Here is a 20572-nt window from a genome sequence, read left to right as displayed (position 1 = left end):
ACAGAAGTGCCAGGCAATGACTATCTCCAACAAGCGAGAGTCTAACCACCTCCCCTTGACATTCAATGGCTTTACCATCGCCAAATCCTCCACCATCAACATCCTGGGGGTCACCAATGACCAGAAACTTAACTGGACCAGCCACATAAATACTGTGGCAACAAGAGCAGGTCAGAGACTAGGTATTCTGTGGCGAGTGCCACACCTTCATGACTCCCCAAAGCCTTTCCTACAAGGCACAATTAAGGAGTGTGATGGAATACTCTCCACTTGCCTGGATGAGTGCAGCTCCAACAACACTCAAGAAACTCGACATCATCCAGCACAAAGCAACATGCTTGATTGGCACCCCATCCATCACCTTAAACATTCACTCCCTCCACCACCGGCATACCGTGGCTGCAGTGTGTACCATCTACAAGATGCACTGCAGCAACTCGCCAAGGCTTCTTCGGCAGCACCTCACAAATCCACGACCTCTTCCAACTAGAAGGACATGGTCAACAGGCGCATGGGAACACCACCACCTCCAAGTCACAAACCATCCTGACTTAGAAGTATATTGCCGATCCTTCATCGTAGCTGGGTCAAAATCCTGGAACTCCCTACCTAACAGCACTGTGGGAGTACCTTCACCACACGGACTGCAGCAGTTCAAGAAGGCAGCTCACCACCACCTTCTCAAGGGCAATTAGGGATGGGCAATAAATGCTGGCCTTGCCAGCAATGTCCACATCCCATAAATGGATAAAAAAAATTATACTCGTGGCAGAACCACCAGAGGATTACGGACAATTGTATACAATTCCTTTTACAGCAATGTAGTACAGCTGGGGGCTGCACCTTTAATGTATCTGTTAACTGTACTAGGGCTTCTTTCCTGTACTCCGCGTGATGACGTCATGCCGTCCGTCACGTGATCTCTCAACGGCGGGAAGAATGTCATGACGTCATGACGTCAGAGCTCGGAACCTTCTAGCAGTAGAGCTCGGAACCTTCTAGCAGTTTCCAGAGTGGCTTTCAAGCAGACCAGACCTATTTGCATTGTATCCTACAGTTTCCTGTACAGCTTCGTTTGTTCATTAAATTTTATTGTTTTTGATTTTCTGAGTCAATCTCAATTCTTCGGCTAGGAACCCCAGTTCCCACACTCAAGTATTAAAAGTAATTTTCATTTTAAAGCAAAATATCAGTTGCAACGAATTAAAAGTAACTTCGGAACATCATTAACAGTTAAGGTTTTCACTGATTTGTTGCCTTTTGTTATATCATGCTTTTCTATATTTTAAAAATAGTTATAATTAACGCTTGAAATGATTATACAGTAGTTAATTTCATCACAGAGGTGTACAAGCGTGTGTGATCTCATGCTTACATTTCCGTGGCGTCAGGATGTGCACTTGCTCCGGGTCCTGCCTTTCTTTTGAGAGAAAAGAGCCATGAACTCGTGATATTTACAAATCGGGCGAACAATGGGTGACGATGAAGCTAGGGCATTCTTCGGCCGGGATTTTGATAATTGGATGCAAGCACAGAAATTGCCAGCACAATTAGAAGACCGCGCATTGCCCAAGTTTTCCCTCTGTTTAAATCTGGGGGATATCCGTCCGGAGAACGTGCAAATGTCGATTACAGACAGGGTGGTAACCGTCTCCGGATATCAAAAGGAGGTAGCTGAAGACGAAGATGGAATGATTAGGGAAACCTTTCACGGATTTTCCAACGAATTCGGCCTCCCAGAGGATGTGGACCCAAATACCGTAGTAGTCACGAGTAATCCAGATCAAAGTATAACGATCGAAGCCGACTATTACATCCCTTTCGATGCTCGCCTGGAGGCTCAAGTGCCCCCTGTTGTATGCCAGAAGCCATCGTCAGTACCACCTGCCCTTTCGCAGCGGGACCATGCGTTAAGGCGCCATGATATCTCAAATTCGATAAACTACCGCTCCAAGCACCTCCCATTCTCAACCAGTTCTCCTACCATTAACCCCTCTCTAAGGGCCTCCACACTTGACCCCGCCTTATATGATGCTTCTGCTGCACTTGGCCCCAATCAGATGAAAGCCCCACACAACGACCCAGGGTCCTCTGCAAATAACACCTCCCGGATGCCCCCCGAATTCGGTATTCCTCAGATAAAGAGCCTGCAAAGCAGCATGATGTACTCTGAGGATAACAATTTCGGGCTGCCACCTCAATTTTGCTCTAGTGAGATGAAGATGGTACAAGGTACCACAGGATCCCTACCTGATAACAACGCTGCGACCTTTTGCCAATTTAATTCTTCTGCCCCACTCAGACAGACTTTACAAACCAGGCTGCCACCCTCTGCAGATAACAGCATCGATCTGCAATGCCAATGCAACCCTGCGATGTTCTCCCAATTGCCTCCTGCAGCCCAACTCAGCCCCTGTCAGATGATGGCCTTACAACAGAGCCAGGGATCCGGTGCAGATAACAACAATGATATTCGAGCCCAACTCAGCCCCTGTCAGATAAAGGCCCTACAACAGAACCAAGGCTCCTGTGCAGATAACAGCTGTGGGTTGCCTTCTCTACTCAGTCCTTGCCAGAAAAAGGCCCTGCAAAACAGCCACGCTGCAGAGAATAGTTACAGCAGGGGGGCGTCTCCTGCATCCATCCATCATGACACGGCCTTTCCTCTTCAACACAACTACATAGGAAAACCCAACAGCATAGAAATCCCTTCATGCAATGTCTGCGGCACATCAAACAGGCCTTCCCAAGTAAACCGTGCCTTGTTAAAACCTGGAACACGCTGCGAGGCATCCCCTTCTTACTCTCCAAAATATGACTATAAGATACCAGGCACACGTGGTCCTCCCTCAACATAGTACCGAGGTGAAATTAGAAGTGGAAAACAGGCCACAGTCCTTATGTAAGCATCACTAAGAATGCAGGCTCTCCTGGACTTACAAACAAGACATGGTAAAACCAACAGCTGGACCAACACAAGCTCAAAATCCTCTGGTAAGGGATAAGAAAGAAGGCTAAAGTTCTTAAAGTGTGCTGACTAAAGGAGTTTTTGAAATTTCTGGAACAGTTTGTTAATGCAGAAAACTAGCTTTCCGTTCCTTTCCTTCTAGGAGTACCAACCATCTCCACATTCTCCAACTGTATATGTGAAGATGTTTCTTAAACTTTTTTTGGCTTAGTCAGATTGAAGATCTGTCCTTGCGTTAATTTGGAAGTGGAAGCATAATTCCCAAATCTGCAGCTGCTGAATAAAGTTCAGGCTTCACATTTGTTGCAGTTGTCCAAATTATTTGACCATCTATGTGCATATTTGCCTGAAATTGCTTGCTATATTTGCATAGAGTATGAGTGATCCTAAGCAAGTAGCAAGATTATGAGTATGCTTGATATATAACTATTCTGGAAAAATATTGCATCCAATGGAACCCCAACATGCTTATTTAAAAAATCCATTGTGCCATTATAGTACAAGCATAGTGTAGGAATGTCTAGTTCCTATCAAAAGACTGAGGTCCACTCAGGCGATCAAATAAACGAGGTTTAATGAAAACTAACAGAGTTTAACAGATAACTACAGGAGAACATCGAATATAGGTCTAGTCAGTTCAGAGGCTCCACGAGGACTGCTTGGGCGGTCCCGTGGCTGACGTCATGACGTCATCACATTTTTCCCGCCGGTGGGGGATCACGTGATGAACGGCGTGACGCCATCGCATTTACCTGCGCTATTAAAGTGATCGCGCTCTGTACGTGTAAACAGTGAAAACAAAGATACAGACTCCGGCTGTAGCTAACATATTATTAAAGGGAATTATATACAATTGATCAGAGTCCCTTAGTGGCTCCGCCACATGCGCCCCCGCAAAATTGTCTTTAACAGCAAAAGTAAAACGGCGAAGAGGCCTGACAAGCCTGTCAGAGCGACTTCTGCAGCCTTGAAGTGGAAGCTGATGGACGGCGGGCGAGCTGGTGGGCAGTTGCATTTGATCTGGCACGGCGACTGTGGGCGGTCGGCCACGTTTTGGCGGTTGTGCGATCTCGACTGGGCGGTCAAGGTCCAAGTGTGCCGGCTGCAACTGGTCAACCGAAATGTGGTCCAGTTTACCTCCAGTATCGACCAAAAAGTTTTGTCTCCCGGCTCTAGCACGCGGAAAGGACCAGTGTAAGGGGGTTTGAGTGGATCCCGATGAGGGTCGTGGCGGATAAACACATAGTCAGCATTCTTCAGCTCAGCTGGGACGTGGGAGCTCTGCAAGCCGTGATGCGACATAGGCACTGGAGCGAAACTTCTGGCTGCCTCCTGGTGGCTGATGAGCTGCTGGGATACAGACCATGGCTCTGTTGGAGTCGAAAGGAAATCCCCTGGTATGCGTAGCGGCTGGCCATATACGAGCTCCGCCGAGGACGATTGAAGATCTTCTTTAGGTGCCGTACGAAGACCCCAAAGGACCCATCGAAGCCTGTCCACCCAGCCCGCGCCTTGAAGGCTGGCTCACAGTGCGGCCTTGAGTGACCTGTGGAATCGTTCGCACAGGCCGTTCGCCTGTGGATGGTAGGCAGTGGTGTGATGCAGCTTGACGCTGAGCCCCTGAGCCACAGCGTTCCAGAGCTCAGAAGAAAACTGCGGCCCACGATCAGACGAGATGTCCACCGGTACCCCAAAACGGATGACCCAAGAGGAGAGTGCGGAAGTGGTGGATGACAAAGGAACCGCCTCAGGCCATCTAGTGGTGCGGTCCACCATTGTAAGAAGATGAGTAAACCCGTGCGAAGGCGGAAGTGGCCCCACCAGGTCCACATGCACATGATCACACCTACGTTCCGGAACAGCGAAAGTGGCCAATGGAGCCTTGACGTGACGCTGCACCTTGGCCTTTTGGCAGACCACGCAGGTGTTGGCCCAGTCGCGGACATCCATGTGCATGCCCCGCCACACAAATTTGGACGACATCAGCCATTGCGAGGCCTTCATGCCAGGGTGCGACAACCCGTGTATGGTGTCAAAAACTTTTCGGTGCCAGGCGACTGGCACGATAGGATGAGGATCTCCTATGGAGACGTCGCAGAGTAGCGTAGTGCTCGCGGCATGGAATTTGACGTCGGCCGCTTGGAGGCTAGAGGGGTTGGTTCTGTAAGATTGGACTTCCAGATCCGAGGCTTGATCCGCAGCCATGAGGGCATAGTCGATGCCGAGCTGGACTGCATGAACGGTCGCGCGGGAGAGGCAATCCGCCACCTGGTTGTCTTTACTGGACACATGCTGAATGTCAGTGGTGAATTCTGAGATAAACGTCAACTGACATTGTTCCGAGCTGACCACGGTTCGGTGGTCTTGGCCATAGCGAACGTTAGTGGCTTATGGTCCACAAAAGTCATGAACGGACGTCCCTCCAGCAAGAACTGGAAATGGCGGATGGCCAGAAAAAGGGCCAGCTACTCCCGGTCGAACTTGCTGTACTTCCGTTCGTTTCACCGTAGTTGACGGCTGAAAAACGCCAGTGGTTGCCACGTCCCATTCACCCACTGTTCCTGCACAGTGCCGATGGCGTAGTCTGATGCGTCGGTGGTAAGGGCGATGGTGGCACCTGGCAGCGGGTGCGCCAGCATGGTTGCGTTGGCTAAGGCGCCTTTTGTGTCGACGAACGCCCGGTCCATGTCGACCATCCAGCTAATCGGATACTTGCCGGACTTGCCCTTGAGGGCCTCGTACAGGGGCTGCATGAGCAGAGCTGCATTAGGGACGAACCAATGATAAAAATTTACCATCCCGAGGAACTCCTGCAGGGCCTTGACAGTCTGCGGGTGCGGGAAAGAAGTAACTGCCTCCACCTTCATTTGCAGGGGAATTGCGCCGTCCGATGTGATGTGATGGCCTACGAAATCAATCTGCTGCAGGCCGAACTGGCACTTGGCCGGGTTGATGATCAAGCCGTGTTGACTGAGGCATCTAAAGAGGGTGCGTAAATGGCAGATGTGCTCCTTTTTATTAGGGCTGGCGATGAAGATGTCGTCGAGGTAGACGAATAGAAACTTGAGGTCCCGAAGCACGGAGTCCATCAAGCGCTGGAAAGCCTGTGCAGCGTTCTTCAATCCAAACGGCATCCACAGAAATTCAAACAGGCTGAATGGGGTGATGACTGCAGTTTTCGGGACATCTTGCGGGTGCACGGGGACTTGGTGGTAGCTACGGACAAGGTCAACTTTTGAAAAAATGGTATTTCCCGCCAAATGGGCAGAGAAATCCTGAATATGAGGGATCGGGTACTGATCAGGAGTAGTGGTGTCGTTCAGGCGTCGGTAGTCGCCACAAGGCCGCCATCCGCCGCCAGGTTTCGGAACAATGTGGAGAGGCGAAGACCAGGGACTATTCGACCGGCGAATAATCCCTAGCCACTTCATTGTGTCGAACTCCGCTTTCGCAGCCGCGAGCTTGCCAGGTTCGAGGCGCCGGGCCCGTGCATAGACCAGGGAGCCAGTAGTGGTGATGTGATGTTCGACACCATGTTTCGTGGCCGTGGAAGAGAAAGTGGGTCTGGTCAGGTCTGGGAAATCTCCGAGGAGGCGAGTGAAGTCATCCGGAGGTGGGAACGCATAGGAGACAGTGCGCAACACGGCGTTACCGCGGTGGCACGGGATGGAGTGAAAAGTGGCCGCATTGACCAACCGGCGGTGCCTTACATCCACCAGGAGGCCGTTGGCGCACAAAAAATCCGCCCTGAGGATGGCTTGAGAGACTTTGGCCGTGATGAAATCCCAGTAAAACCGCTGGCCGCCGAAGCACACCTGGACCCGCTGCCTTCCAAAGGTCCGAATGGCCCCGCCATTAGCCACCTCAAGGGAGAGGCCGTGCCCCCCGGCTTGTAGATCAAGATTTGACGCGGGTAGGATGCTCCACTGCGCCCCGGTGTCGCAGAGGAAACGTCGACCAGATAGGGAGTCGGTGACGAAGAGGAGTTTTCCTGAATTACCGATTGCCATCGCAGCCGCAGGGTGCTCGTTATAACTGGTCCTCTTTCGACAGGGTTGCTGTTGGTTTTTTTTGAACGAAAAGCTGCAGGGAGGGCGGCAGCATCCTGCTTTCGCGCCAAAACGGGCGTGGTAGAAGCACAACCCCGCAGGTTGAGGGGCTGGAGCAGCGTCTGTGGGGGATGGGTGCCTCATGGCAGCACAGTACTGCTGTGTCACCGCGAAAACCTTGTCCGCTTCGGCAGCCAGCTCTGCGCAGTCTGTGACTTCTGACCTGGCTAGGGCAGCCTGAACATGCTCCGGTAGCTGGCTGAGGAATAGCTCCCTGAAGAGGAAACATTCCGGTTCGGAGCCCAGGAGCGTGAGCATTTGGCTCATGAGCTCGGACGGCTTGGAGTCCCCGAGGCCAGGCGTAGCGAGCAGCCGGCGGGTGCACTCCGACTTCGTGAGCCCGAACTCCTGTAACAACCGTGCCTTTATCGTTTCATACTTGCGATCTTCTGGTGGATTACCAAGCAGGCTGACGATCCGCGAGGCTGTGGCGCTGTTGAGGGCAGAGACCACGTAATAGTAACAGGTCTGATCCGCAACGATGTTCCTGATTGCGAACTGGGCTTCAGCCTGGATGAATCACACGGCTGGCTGTTGCTCCCAGAACTGTGGTAGCTTCAAAGCAACGGCGTTCGTTTCCATGTTCAGTAACTTCTGCGAAAACCATTCGCAAAAGTCGGGGTCACCAATGTAGGAATATCTAGTTCCTATCAAAAGACTGAGGTCCACTCAGGCGATCAAATAAACGAGGTTTAATGAAAACGAACAGAGTTTAACGGATAACTACAGGAGAACATCGAATATAGGTCTAGTCAGTTCGGAGGCTCCACGAGGACTGCTTGGGCGGTCCCGTGGCTGACGTCATGACGTCATCACGTTTTTCCCACCGGTGGGGGATCACGTGATGAAGGCGTGACGTCATCACGTTTACCCATGCTATTAAAGTGATCACGCTCTGTACATGTAAACAGTGAAAACAAAGATACAGACTCAGGTTGTAGCTAACATATTATTAAAGGGAATTATATACAATTGATCGGAGTCCCTTAGTGGCTCTGCCACAATAGAATAATTAAAATGTTAAAACAAAATGGCTTCCTATATCTGTCTCTCTAATCATACTCAATTCTTTCTGTCACTCTGTCTACCTTTGTCTTTTTCCCTCTCATACTCAAAGACACACTTAGGCCTAGAAATTTGATGGTGCCACGCATGTTTTTCAGTTACAAAATTGGGTGCCTCAGCATTCAATATGGTGGTCGGGAGGGGGGGTTGGGGGTTATGTCCACTTATTATGAACCAGAAGTACGGCACTCACCATGTTGGATTGAATTTCTCCATAGGCATTGACAGCGCACACCAGAACTATTTAAATCAATAAATAAAATATTCAAATTCGAGTCCAATACTTGCAGGACCAATTTCTGATTATTTGGCTGCCCCAACGCCTGATTTGCCATGTGATGAACTTGCCCAGTAACTCATGGCATAAACAGACTGGAAGGTACCTTCAGCAGCGCTATATAAAGGGCTAACCCACTACTTACAGGTTAGTTGTTGGTTTTTATTTAAGGCTATTAGTCAATTTCTGGGTATTTTTTTGGCCTGTTCTGATTCTTCAAACTGAATTTTGACTGCAGAGATGAGGATTTTGCTGGTCTTCCAATTATTCCACAAAACTGTTTGACTGCTGACATTTAGGGCTGGATGACGAGGAGGAGAAACAAGGAAGACAGTAGGGAGCAGGAGCAGCTGTGATGAGGGAGGAGAAGGAGGCCATACCCACAACGAGTATTCTATATGAACTTCTATATGAACTGTTCAGAGGATCAATACATGAGACACCTTTGCTTCACAAAGGAGGCTGTCGCTGAGCTATGTCATCTGCTGCAGCCACAACTTGAGCTTCACACCAGGGCATGGACAGCACTGTGCATGGTTGTTAAGATGACTGTGCACCTTAATTTTTATGCCACAGGCTCTTTCAAGCTGCAGCAGGTGACATCAGCGACATCTCACAGTTTACAGGCCACCGCTGCATCAGGGAGGTCACCAAGGCACTCTACACCAGAAGGAACAGCTACATCACTTTTCCCATGATAAAGTGAAGCTGCATGAGAGAGCACTTGGCTTTGCCTGCATGGCAGACTTCCCCAAAGTGCAAGGTGCCACTGACTGCATCCACATTGACTGTGTGCTCCCCAACACCATCTTGTAATCTTTCTGACTAGAAAGAGATTCCACTTCCTCAATGCCCAGCTGGTTTGCAGTCACAGGCAATGCATCATGAAAGTCTGTGCCCAGTTTCCTGGTAGCAGTCATAACTCATTCATCCTGCACTAGTCCTCTATGTCACCTTTATTTCAGCCAGGCCATCAGGCTACATGCTGGCTACTGGGTGACAAATATTACCCCTATAGATATGGCTCATGACTTCTGTCAGGAACCCTGGCATAGCTGCAGAGCTGGCCTACAATGAGAGCCATGCCATCACCAGAAATGTAATTGAACAGACTATTGGCATGCTCAAGAAATGCTTCTGCTGCCTGGATCATTCAGGAGAAAATTGGCAGTACAGCCCTGAGCGGGTATCTAGATTTCTGGTCATCTGCTGTATGCTCCATCATGAGGGACCAGCCCTTACCACCACCTGGGCAGCAACAAGTACAGCAGGAGGAGGAGGATGAGCAGCATGACGAGCAGAAGCGGCATTGACCACCAGTGCCTCTAGCTGCCAGAGTTCTCAGGGAGCAACTGATCAAAGAGCGTGCTTCACCTGAACTATCCCTCCCATCCCCAATACATTAACAGTCCTGCAATCCTTATCACCACCACCATTACTACCACCATCTGATTGTCTTCCTTCAGTCCAGCCTTATGCATCTTGCCCTCACTTTACTACAAATATAAACACCAACACCAAATCCAGAACAAAAAACAAATTTATCAAGCGACTTAATTCCATCTCTATCTAACAGATAACAGAAATAATTATGAATCACTGTTGTGCAAGCCCTCCATACCCGTCTTCTGTGCTCATTTGCCAATCCTAGTATTCCTGTAGCTTTCAAAAGCTCTTTATAATAATTTGTCCCTGACTACACAAACCACTCTGGGTACAGGTATATTGTGTATCAGTAGAACAGGTTTATTAAGCATTAAACATCCAGTACAAAGAAGTAATACTTAACAAGAAGATAGTCGCAGTCTGTTCATTGAACCCTGGCGTTCCTTCCGAGTGACTGTGGTACGGTCTCTTTATTCTCTTGCTGTGTTCTGTTGACTGAAGCTTCTCATCCTTTGGTTTCAGTGTTCAATAGCTGTTCCTTTATACCTTTTTTTCCCTTTCAAAATACATAGCAACTTGCAGCTGCTTGGGCTATTTCACCATTCTGACCTTCACAAGTGTGGTCTATGATTCCCTCCCCTTTTCTGCTGTGAGCTTTGAGTATGAGAACTTTTACATAGCCAGACTTCCCATGAATTACAACAGAGGTCTTTTGCCTTTCCCATAGCCCATTATCTAGACTGGTCTGAAATGTCAGCGATAAGAGATGTTAGGTATTGAAAACCCTCTGTCTTACTTTGAGACTTAATTAATGTTTTGTCCTTCACTGGCTTCTTGTTTTTAATATAACAGAAAATCTACACTACCTCAGCACTATTCTTGCAGTTAACTTAATGTTGGCTTAATTTTACCATCATGCTTTGCTACTCAGCCATTTGCCATTTTATACAGGCTTTTTAGGTTTTTAACATACAATTTCACATATTGTAGTTATTTAATAATGGTTACAAAATCTTAACAATGTTTACTAAATCCTACAGGTACACTCTATCCTACATTCCTATGATGAAGTGTTTCCCCAGTGGCTACAGCTTGGGAGGTGATTTCCTGCTGAGTTTTATTGAGGATACTTCAGATGGCACTGATGGCTGATGTCAGGCAGCTCTGAGCCTTGAGGGCCTGGCTATAGGTGAAAATATCTCTGTGTGGACTGGAAAAATCTGGTCCAGCTGGCTGTGTGACAAAAACAAGGGCACTGGCAGAGTGGATCATGGGGGAGAAGGCAAGTTGTCATCTTGGGAGAGGCTAGCCAGGTGCCTCTTCCATGGTCCCAAGGCCACTCCCCTGGGACTGTACCTCAGCACTCCTCCGGCTCTGCGCAAAGACTGAGTGTAGAGATGATGTGATGCTCTGGAACACCCTGTCAACAGTGGCCACTAAAGCCACGATAGTATCGTCAAAGCTTCCATGGCAGCTCTGAGAGCATTCAGGAGAGGATCCATGATCACGGGCACCACTGTTATGTTGATAGAGCTGACCACTCTATCCATGTTGGAGAGAATGGTCTCAATGCTCTGTATAAAACCTTGACATAAGTTGTAGCTGGACTCTCCCTTGCTCTCTCACATTGTACGCAAGCTTGCTTGTAGGTGTACCGAGCATTTCTCGGTGTATGCCCATCACCCATGCTCAGTTGTTGAAGTCAGCACCTGAGACCTCTGTAGCAGAGCTAATATACAATCTCACCCTCCTGCGAGCTGACACATATGGCGTCCCATCTCCCTGCCCTAGCTCCTGCACATTTGTGCCGAGTGATTCCCCATGTGAACAGCTGTTCTCCAACCTGCCAGTATTTGAGCTGGAACTTGCGAGGGTCAGATTGAGTGACACTGCATCTGCAGGAAGGCTGGTCTTCTCTTTCTGAAGTGGCAGAGGTATTTCCACATCTTCAGCTTCTGAAATGAAAGAGGGGACAAGGGTTAGCTTCTAGTCTGAACAAAGCTGGTGAAAGCAGCTGCAGTTTGTCATGTTGCGTGTGTAATGTGAGATAGAAGTAATAAGAAAAAAAGAAAAACCCTGTGCAATGCTTTGCCAGTCACCACTGCCTTCTCTCTGCCCTTGCCCATGATGGCCAGCATGCTTTCTTTGAGTTGGAGAGGGTATGAAGGCATGCTCAGCCTCCTCCGTGGCAGCCTGCTGTCTGGACTTGTGCATGACCTTCTTCTGCAAGCAAGAAAGGAGTTTGTTAGTGAGTCTTGTGAGGTGTTTAGAGAATGTGTCTGTCATGGTAGAATAGCTGGTATGCAGTTTGTTGGATGTGAGATGTAGGGAAGTGAGAGTTGCGAAAGTAGTGAGTCTGTGAGTATGAACAGAATGCGGTGTAGTGAAGTGTAGTGTAGTGACTGTAGGAGAGTGAAGGGAAGTGGGGGAGGGGAGAATTGTGAGTCGCGAGGCTGGAAGTGGCAGAGGTGTGAGCAGAGAGTAAGAGAGCAGTATTGTTACCTTGACAACTCTGGTGAGGTCATTGAATTACTTTCGACATTGCAGCCATGTCCTGGGAGCTAAGCTCCTGGCATTGACCTCCTCTGTGGTGTCTTTCCACTGGTGGTGGAGTTGTTGCATTGAAGGCTTTCTGCCCCTGAGGGAACAGAATTTCCCTCCTCATATGCACCGCCTGGACCAGGGCCTCAAAAGCAGTATCCAAGAACTTGCGGGCATGATTTTCAGATAGAGCAGCCATTTCTCTGTTCAGAAATATTTCCTTCCTTCTGCAACCTGAGTGCACCTCCCCTTTAAGTGGTGACAGTGACACCTGATTTCCGGCCCACCCCAAACAAACATGTAACCAATGAATAGCGTGGATAGCAATATTCCCTCTAAGCTGCTGCAGCAATCTGAAACATCCTGCGCAGGACACTCATTGGCTTCTCCATTGTAAATACCGCGCATGCACCGAAATTTAAAGGGATCACGCACTAAAAGAAACAGGCTGCGCAGAACAAAGCGCAGCTTGCAGGGAACATTGGTGGGTAGCGCTGGCTCTGAATAATTATAATTAAGTTCCAGCATGAACTTAACGCGCTGCCTGGGACCTTGTGAACAGGTGCATGTAGTGGGTGCCCCGCACCCTGCGCGTCTGTTTTCTGGTGCGATAGAATTTCTAGGCTGCACTCTTTCTCTATAACCTACAAATTGCTGCTCTTGCATTATTCAAGTGAAAACTGTGAGTTACTAAAACTTTCTGGGAAAATTTATACCTGGTTTACACAAAATTCCCCATGAAGACCATTTGGGTACTATGTCAAAAATGTTTGAAACGGCGCTAACCTTTTGAAACATTTGAAAAATTCCCATTTTTTGATCCAAGAAGGAAGTGGAGCTAAATCAAGCGCTCCTCTTGCCTCTTGGAGTGCAAGAGGCGGGGAATGTCCCGAGCCAGGGCGATGTGCTCAGCAGCAGCATGCGGACACGCATGGCGCTGCCGTGTTGCAGGGGTTCTTCCCTCAATTAAAAGGAAGGGCTCCCCACTGCGAGCTCAGCATTTTTTTTGGGTATCTGCTGGAGCACTGGGGTGCCGTGCAATTAGCCCGCATCCGGTGCTCAGAATTTTTTTTTCTTGAAAATCAGTGATTTTTTTTTCATGTCGGCCAGCTACCGCACCTTTAAATGATGCTCCACGAGTGCCCGGCCTCTCTGTTCACCACCCCTGCAGCAGTCGGTAACATTGCCCGGTGCTGCTGCAGGGAGCAAGGGGAATGTTTCTCCCGATGCGCTACTGGGGCGCTGCGCCTGGAGATGACGTCGTGATCTCCGGGTGCAGAAGATTGGGGTGATACCCGGTTGCGCTGCCGCTACCCTCCCGTGGAATTTCATGGGAGAAGTGTAGTGTCCGTGTGTTGATAAAGACACTGAAGACAGGAGTTGGTTCATAGGTATTTACTCAGCAAAGTCTGGGGGGGGTTCTAACGGATATACACAATACACAGGCTTATATAGCCCGAGTGGCAATCACCGGCACCACAGCAGACCTGGGGCTCTTAAAGGCACATACACTACAATTCCTCCCCTTTTAGCTAACCAGTACATCATATTTTAAGTAATTATTAATTTACATGTTATAAGCAAAATAATATACATTGCTGTAGTTAATTAATTATAAGTCAGTCTCTCAGGAGGCTTCCTGACTCGGTCCGGATAACGCCTCGGGGGTGTAGTAGTTTCTGGTGGTGTAGTAGGTTCTTCTGGCAAGGCTGATTCGGCTTGAATGCCAGTGTCGGGTTCATCGGGTTCCAGTATCACCGGATCGGAGGTAGATATGGGTATCTCTACTTCATCATTAGATGTATAGAGTTGTGGTGTAGGTTGTCCCTTTTCGGATGACTTTATGATTTGGTCAGCATGGCGCCTTATTATGCTTTCTCCAATGTCCACGGTATACATCAGTGGTCCTAGTCGTGTGCAAATAGTTCCAGGCTGCCATTTCTCGGTACGGTAGTCCCGAGCCAAAACTTGTTGACCTATCTGGAAGGTTCTAGTTGGCCTTTCATTCATGCCTCGAAACTGTCGGTTCTCCACGTCCCTTCTGATGCTGGGCTTGACCAAATCCAGCCGGCATCTTAGGTTTCTATTGAAGAACATCATGGCGGGAGTTTGGTTGGTAACCATATGTGTTGCATTCCTGTATGCGAATAAGAAGTTATCCACCTTGTGCTGAAGTTTTATGTCTTCATTACCCATGGCCTTTATGGCCTTCTTGAAGGTCTGGACAAACCTTTCAGCCAATCCATTGGTGGCGGGATGGTATGGGGCGGACGTGTAGTGCTTAACCCCATTGTTTTTTAAGAACTTCCTGAATTCTTCGGACACAAATTGCGGTCCATTATCAGAACAGATCTGTTCCGGCAGCCCATTCCTGGCAAATATGGTCCTTAATACTGTGATGGTTTTTCCCGTGGTGGTGGAGGACATCTTTATTACCTCCGGCCACTTGGAGTGTGCATCAACCGCGATTAAGAACATTGAGTCCATAAATGGACCAGCAAAGTCGATGTGTGCCCTTTGCCAGGGAGATGAGGGCCACTCCCATGGATGTAGAGGGGCTTGTGGTGGAGCGTTTTGGACCTTCTGGCATCCTAGGCAGCTCTTGGTCATTTCTTCGATGTCTCCATCGATACCTGGCCACCATACAAATGCCCTGGCTAGGTTCTTCATTTTCACTCCATCCAGATGCCCCTCGTGAAGCTCCTTTAGCACTTTATCCTGGAGTTTGGGTGGAATCACCACTCTGGATCCACACATCAAGGTTCCTCGGCACACTGACAGCTGTTTTCTTCTTTGCGAGAATGCTGGCAACAGTGGTTCGCCACGTGCTGGCCATCCCTTCACTGTTAAATCGTAGACCCGTGAAAGAATCGGGTCATTTCTCATTTCCCTTTCAATGGCAGAATTTGTTACTGGTAGACATTCCACTATGGTAGAGTGGAACATCTCCATTGGGTCTACTGTAGGTGCCTCTTCTACCGTTGGCAACGGTAGGCACGATAAACCGTCAGCATTCCCATGCTGTTTTGACCCTTTGTATTCTATGTTGTATTGGTGTGCCCCTAGAAAAAGGGACCACCTCTGTAGCCTTTGCGCTGTCATAATGGGAACACCCTTTTTAGGGTTGAATATGGAGATGAGGGGTTGATGGTCAGTCAACAAGGTAAATTTTTGTCTGTGTAGGTAATGGTTGAATTTCTTCACTCCCCACACCAGGCTGAGTGCTTCCCTGTCGATCTGGGCATAGTTACGCTCAGCTGAGTTCAATGAGCGTGACGCAAAAGCTATTGGTCGTTCCGAGCCATCGGGGAATTTATGCGATAATACTGCTCCTATGCCGTAAGGGGATGCATCGCACGCCAGTCTGATTGGCAGTGATGGGTTGTAATGAGCCAAAACTTCTTTGGATGTGATTAAGTCTTTGCATTTATGGAAGGCACTTTTGCAGTCTTCGTTCCATTTCCAAATTACTCCTGTTTGTAGCAGTTCATTAAGAGGGTGTAGAAGAGTTGATAAGTTCGGTAAAAATTTATGATAGTAATTTATTAATCCCAGGAACGACCTTAATTGTGAGACATTTTCAGGTGCTGGGGCTTTTATGACTGCCTCAATTTTTTCAGGTGACTTATGCAACCCTTCCTTATTTATTATGTGGCCACAATATGATATTTGATTTCGGAAAAATTCGCACTTGGGGTGATTTGCTCGTAGGCCCCGTTCTCTCAGCCTAGTGAGCGCCTGCTCTTAATTGGCAAGGTGCTCATTGTCGTTTTCTCCTGTTACAAGGATGTCGTCTAGGTAGCATTGAGTCCCCGGAATCCCTTGGAAGACTTGCTCCATAGCTCTTTGCCAGATAGCTGGAGCGGATGCTACTCCAAAAACCAGTCGATTGTACTGGTGCAGACCTTTGTGTGTATTTATCGTGAGATATTTTTTAGAGGCCTCTTCAACCTCCATCTGTAGATATGCCTGTGCCAAGTCAATTTTGGTGAAACATTTCCCTCCGGATAGTGAGGCGAAAATATCTTCTATCCTCGGAAGAGGATACTGTACCGTGTGAAGGACCGGGTTTACAGTCACCTTGAAGTCTCCACAGATGCGAATTTTTCTCTGTTCTTCAGATTTATCATTCTTCAATGCTTTCCTCATGACTAGGACGATGGGTGTTGCCCACTCGCTCCAATCTATTTTAGATAATACGCCTGCCTTTTCCAAATTCTCCAGCTCTGCCTCGACTGCTGGACGAATTGCGTATGGCACCGGTCTTGCCTTAAAAAACTTGGGAATTGCTGCATCTTCCACTTTTATTGAGGCGGTGATGCCTTTCAAGGTTCCTAGTTTCTCTTGAAACACTTCCTTGGCGTTGGCCAAGATGTCTTTTAATCGTTCATGTATGACGTCATCATCATTTTTTTCCTTACTGGTCACCGTCAGTGCCTGAATGGAGTGCCAGTCTAAACGTATTTTCCTGATCCATTCACGTCCCAACAGCGGTGGACCACCATCTTGTAGAACGTATAAATACAACTTCTGTATTTCCTTGCCGTTGTAAACAACAGGCACCCTTATTTTTCCTTTGGGGTATACTTTCTGCCCCGTATATGTTTTCAAGATAATGGATGTGTCTTTTAAAGGTATATGCGGAAATAGCCGCTCGTAATCCCTTCGATTTATGACGGTCAGAGCTGATCCTATATCTAGCTCCATTTTAACTGGGGACCCTGCTATTGTGAGGGTAACCCAAATGGTCTGGTAATCTTCTTTGGCAATTACATTATGTAATTTGAGAGAGCTTAGTCTCTTGTTGCCGGAGTCGCTATCGCTCTTCTGGTCTTCGGAGCTACTGTCCGTCATCATTTGTACCTTTGTGCCTTTCCTTATAGATCCTTTTCCTGTTAGTGGATTTTTTGTTTTCAGATCGGCACACACGTGGAATGTGTCCCATCTTTCCGCATCGCCTGCATGCTTTTTCCTTGAACCAGCAGTCCCTCTGGTCATGGGTGGATCTGCCGCAGCGATAACATCTCTCGAAACCCCGTGTCATTTCATGGGTGCCGAAGTCCTGTGGCCTTTGCTGTATCTCTGCAGCTCCTATTGCACTGAAAGCCTTGTCCAGTGTTAAATTTTTCTCAGAAGATAGCTTTTTTTGTGTTTCTACACTTAGGGGATCGCAGACGAATTTGTCTCGCAGAGAATCTGCCAGTCCTGCCTCGAATTGGCAGTGTAGGGTATCAACAATCTCCTTAAAATTCTTGTCCATCGGTTCGGCTGGAGTGATTAAGTTTCATAACAGCTTGTATGTCTTTGCGCCCATTAGATCCAGAAGTACTGAAGCTTTTTTTTCATCTTCTATTCCATTTGCGGTGCAATATACCTCCACTCTTTCCACATATGTGGTCCAATCCTCTATTTCGTTATCAAAAACATCAATATTGCCAAAATTAGGCATCTTAGAAAAGATATGGCGCTTCCCGCGCTTTTCTTTCTTTTCTGTAGAAAAGCTATGGCGCTTCCTGCGCTTTCCCGCCGCTGCTGCCGATGACAGCGCTGTTTACTGCTGTTTCCGTTTGTTTTATTTTTTTATTTATTGTTGGAGACTCGTTCCCGCCGGAGTTTCTGTCCAGGTCTGAACGCTGACCTGCTTGCCGCACTGGCCGTCTCCCGAGTGCTCCCTCCCAGTCCGTTATTGCTTGCCTCCGATTTTGCTGCCTGTCTCAGCTGTAGAGCCAGCCGCTGGAGCCCCAGCCTGACGCCCAGGATGGATTAGCGCAGTACCTGCCACCAGCTTGGCCAGCTGGTGAAACCACAGCTTCTCTCACTTCCTTGAGTCTTCAGGACGCCCGAGGAATCGATGTCCTTGAGGTGCTGCCGAATTGCAGGTAAGTCCGTTTCCACTTCATCACCACTGTAGTGACCGTGTGTTGATAAAGACACTGAAGACAGGAGTTGGTTCATAGGTATTTACTAAGCAAAGTCTGGGGGGGGTTCTAATGGATATACACAATACACAGGCTTATATAGCCCGAGTGGCAATCACCGGCACCACAGCACACCTGGGGCTCTTAAAGGCACATACACTACAAGAAGTGATTACCGTCTTGGGGGCAAAAAGCCATTTCTGTCCCGTTAGCGCCTCCCACCAGAGGCGCAAACGAGGGGAATTTCGCCCCCAAAGATTTTAAGAAGGAGGTAGCTAAAAGTAGGCAACACTTGTGAGCAATAATAGTGTAAGAAAACTCGCTATAATATGGTATTTTAAATAGGCAGCTGAACTCTTCAAAAATGGGCATACTTAATGCCAAGCAGTCAGGGAATTTCAGACAACACTCTTATAGCAAAGGACTCATATAAGTAGCAGCAACTCCAACCTGCCAGTATTTGAGCTGGAACTTGCGAGGGTCTGATTGAGTGACACTGCATCTACAGGAAGGCTGGTTTTCTCTTTCTGAAAATCATGCCCTCAAGTTCTTGGATACTGCTTTTGAGGCCCTGGTCCAGGCGGTGCATATGAGGAGGGAAATTCTGTTCCCTCAGGGGCAGAAAGCCTTCAATGCAACAACTCCACCACCAGTGGAAAGACACCACAGAGGAGGTCAATGCCAGGAACTTAGCTCCCAGGACATGGCTGCAATGTCGAAAGTAATTCAATGACCTCACCAGAGTTGTCACGGTAAAAATACTGCTCTCTTACTCTCTGCTCACACCTCTGCCACTTCCAGCCTCGCAACTCACAATGTGGTTGACTCTTAATGCCCTCTGAAATGGCCTAGCAAGCCACTCAGTTGTAAACAACCGCTACGAAAAACAATAAGAATAAAACCGGACGGACCACCCGGCATCGACCGCGGCACCGGAAATGACAATGGCAAACCCAGCCCTGTCGACCCTGCAAAGTCCTCCTTACCAACATCTGGGGGCTTGTGCCAAAATTGGGAGAGCTGTCCCACAGACTAGTCAAGCAACAGCCTGACATAGTCATAATTACCGAATCATACCTTACAACTAATGTCCCAGACACCAACATCACCATCCCTGGGTATGTCCTGTCCCATCGGCAGGACAGACCCACCAGAGGTGGTGGCACCGTGGCATACAGTTGGGAGGGAGTAGCCCTGGGAGTCCTCAACATTGACTCAGGACCCCATGAGGTCTCATGGCATCAAGTCAAACATGGGCAAGGAAACCTCCTGCTAATTACCACCTACCGCCCTCCCTCAGCTGATGAATCAGTATTCCTTCATGTTGAACACCAATTGGAAGAAGCACTGAGAGTAGCAAGGGCACAAAATGTCCTCTGGGTGGGGGACTTCAATGTCCATCACCAAGAGTGGCTCGGTAGCACCACAACTGACTGAGCTGGCCGAGTCCTAAAGGACATAGCTGCCAGACTGGGTCTGCGACAGGTGGTGAGGGAACCAACAAGAGGGAAAAACCTACTTGATCTCGTCCTCACCAATCTACCTGTTGCAGATGCATCTGTCCATGATAGCATTGGTGGAAGTGACCACTGCACAGTCCTTGTGGAGACGAAGTCCCATCTTCATGTTGAGGATACCCTCCACCGTGTTGTGTGGCACTACCATCGTGCTAAATGGGACAGATTTCGAACAGATCTGGCAACTCAAAACTGGGCACCCATGAGGCGCTGTGGGCCATCAGCAGCAGCAGAATTGTATTCAACCACAATCTGTAACCTCATGGCCCGGCATATCCCTCACTCTACCATTACCATCAAGCCGGGAGATCAACCCTGGTTTAACGAAGAGTGCAGGAGAGCATGCCGGGAACAGCACCAGGCATACCGAAAAATGAGGTGTCAACCTGGTGAGGCTACAACACAGGACTACTTGCATGCCAAACAACAGAAGCAACATGCGATAGAGCTAAGCGATGTCACAACCATCGGATCAAATCAAAGCTCTGCAGTCCTGCCACATCCAGTCGTGAGTGGTGGTGGACAACTAAACAGTTAACAGGAGGAGGAGGCTCCAAAAATATCCCCATCCTCAATGATGGTGGAGCCCAGCACGTGAGTGCAAAAGACAAGGCTGAAGCATTTGCAACTATCTTCAGCCAGAAGTGCCGAGTGGATGATCCATCTTGGCCTCCTCCTGTGGTCCCCAGCATCACAGATGCCAGTCTTCAGCCCATTCAATTCATTCCACGTGATGTCAAGAAACGGCTGAAGACACTGGATACTGCAAAGGCTATGGGCCCTGACAAGAT

The 20572-nt window shown here is 48.5% G+C and overlaps 1 protein-coding gene across 1 annotated transcript; it reads left to right on the top strand.

Annotated features, from left to right (window-relative positions):
* The first annotated feature begins 1391 nt into the window (after nt 1-1391).
* Nucleotides 1392-3253, top strand: LOC147108564 (uncharacterized). The gene has a single exon (XM_086006043.1). The coding sequence runs from the start codon at nt 1473-1475 to the stop codon at nt 2856-2858; it is 1386 nt and encodes a 461-aa protein (XP_085862169.1). The 5' UTR covers nt 1392-1472; the 3' UTR covers nt 2859-3253.
* Nucleotides 3254-20572: the final 17319 nt, after the last annotated feature.

This window comes from Somniosus microcephalus, chromosome 13 (genome assembly GCF_052327205.1).
Source record: "Somniosus microcephalus isolate GS21.2 chromosome 13, FLI_Smic_1.0, whole genome shotgun sequence".
NCBI lineage: Eukaryota > Metazoa > Chordata > Chondrichthyes > Squaliformes > Somniosidae > Somniosus > Somniosus microcephalus.
Note: the sequence above shows the minus strand (reverse complement) of the source record. Positions and strands in the feature narration are given on the sequence as shown.

What these genes read in the sequence shown, in the direction of transcription:
- LOC147108564 (XM_086006043.1), top strand. Translation starts at nt 1,473, where the DNA reads ATGGGTGACGATGAAGCTAGGGCATTCTTCGGCCGGGATTTTGATAAT.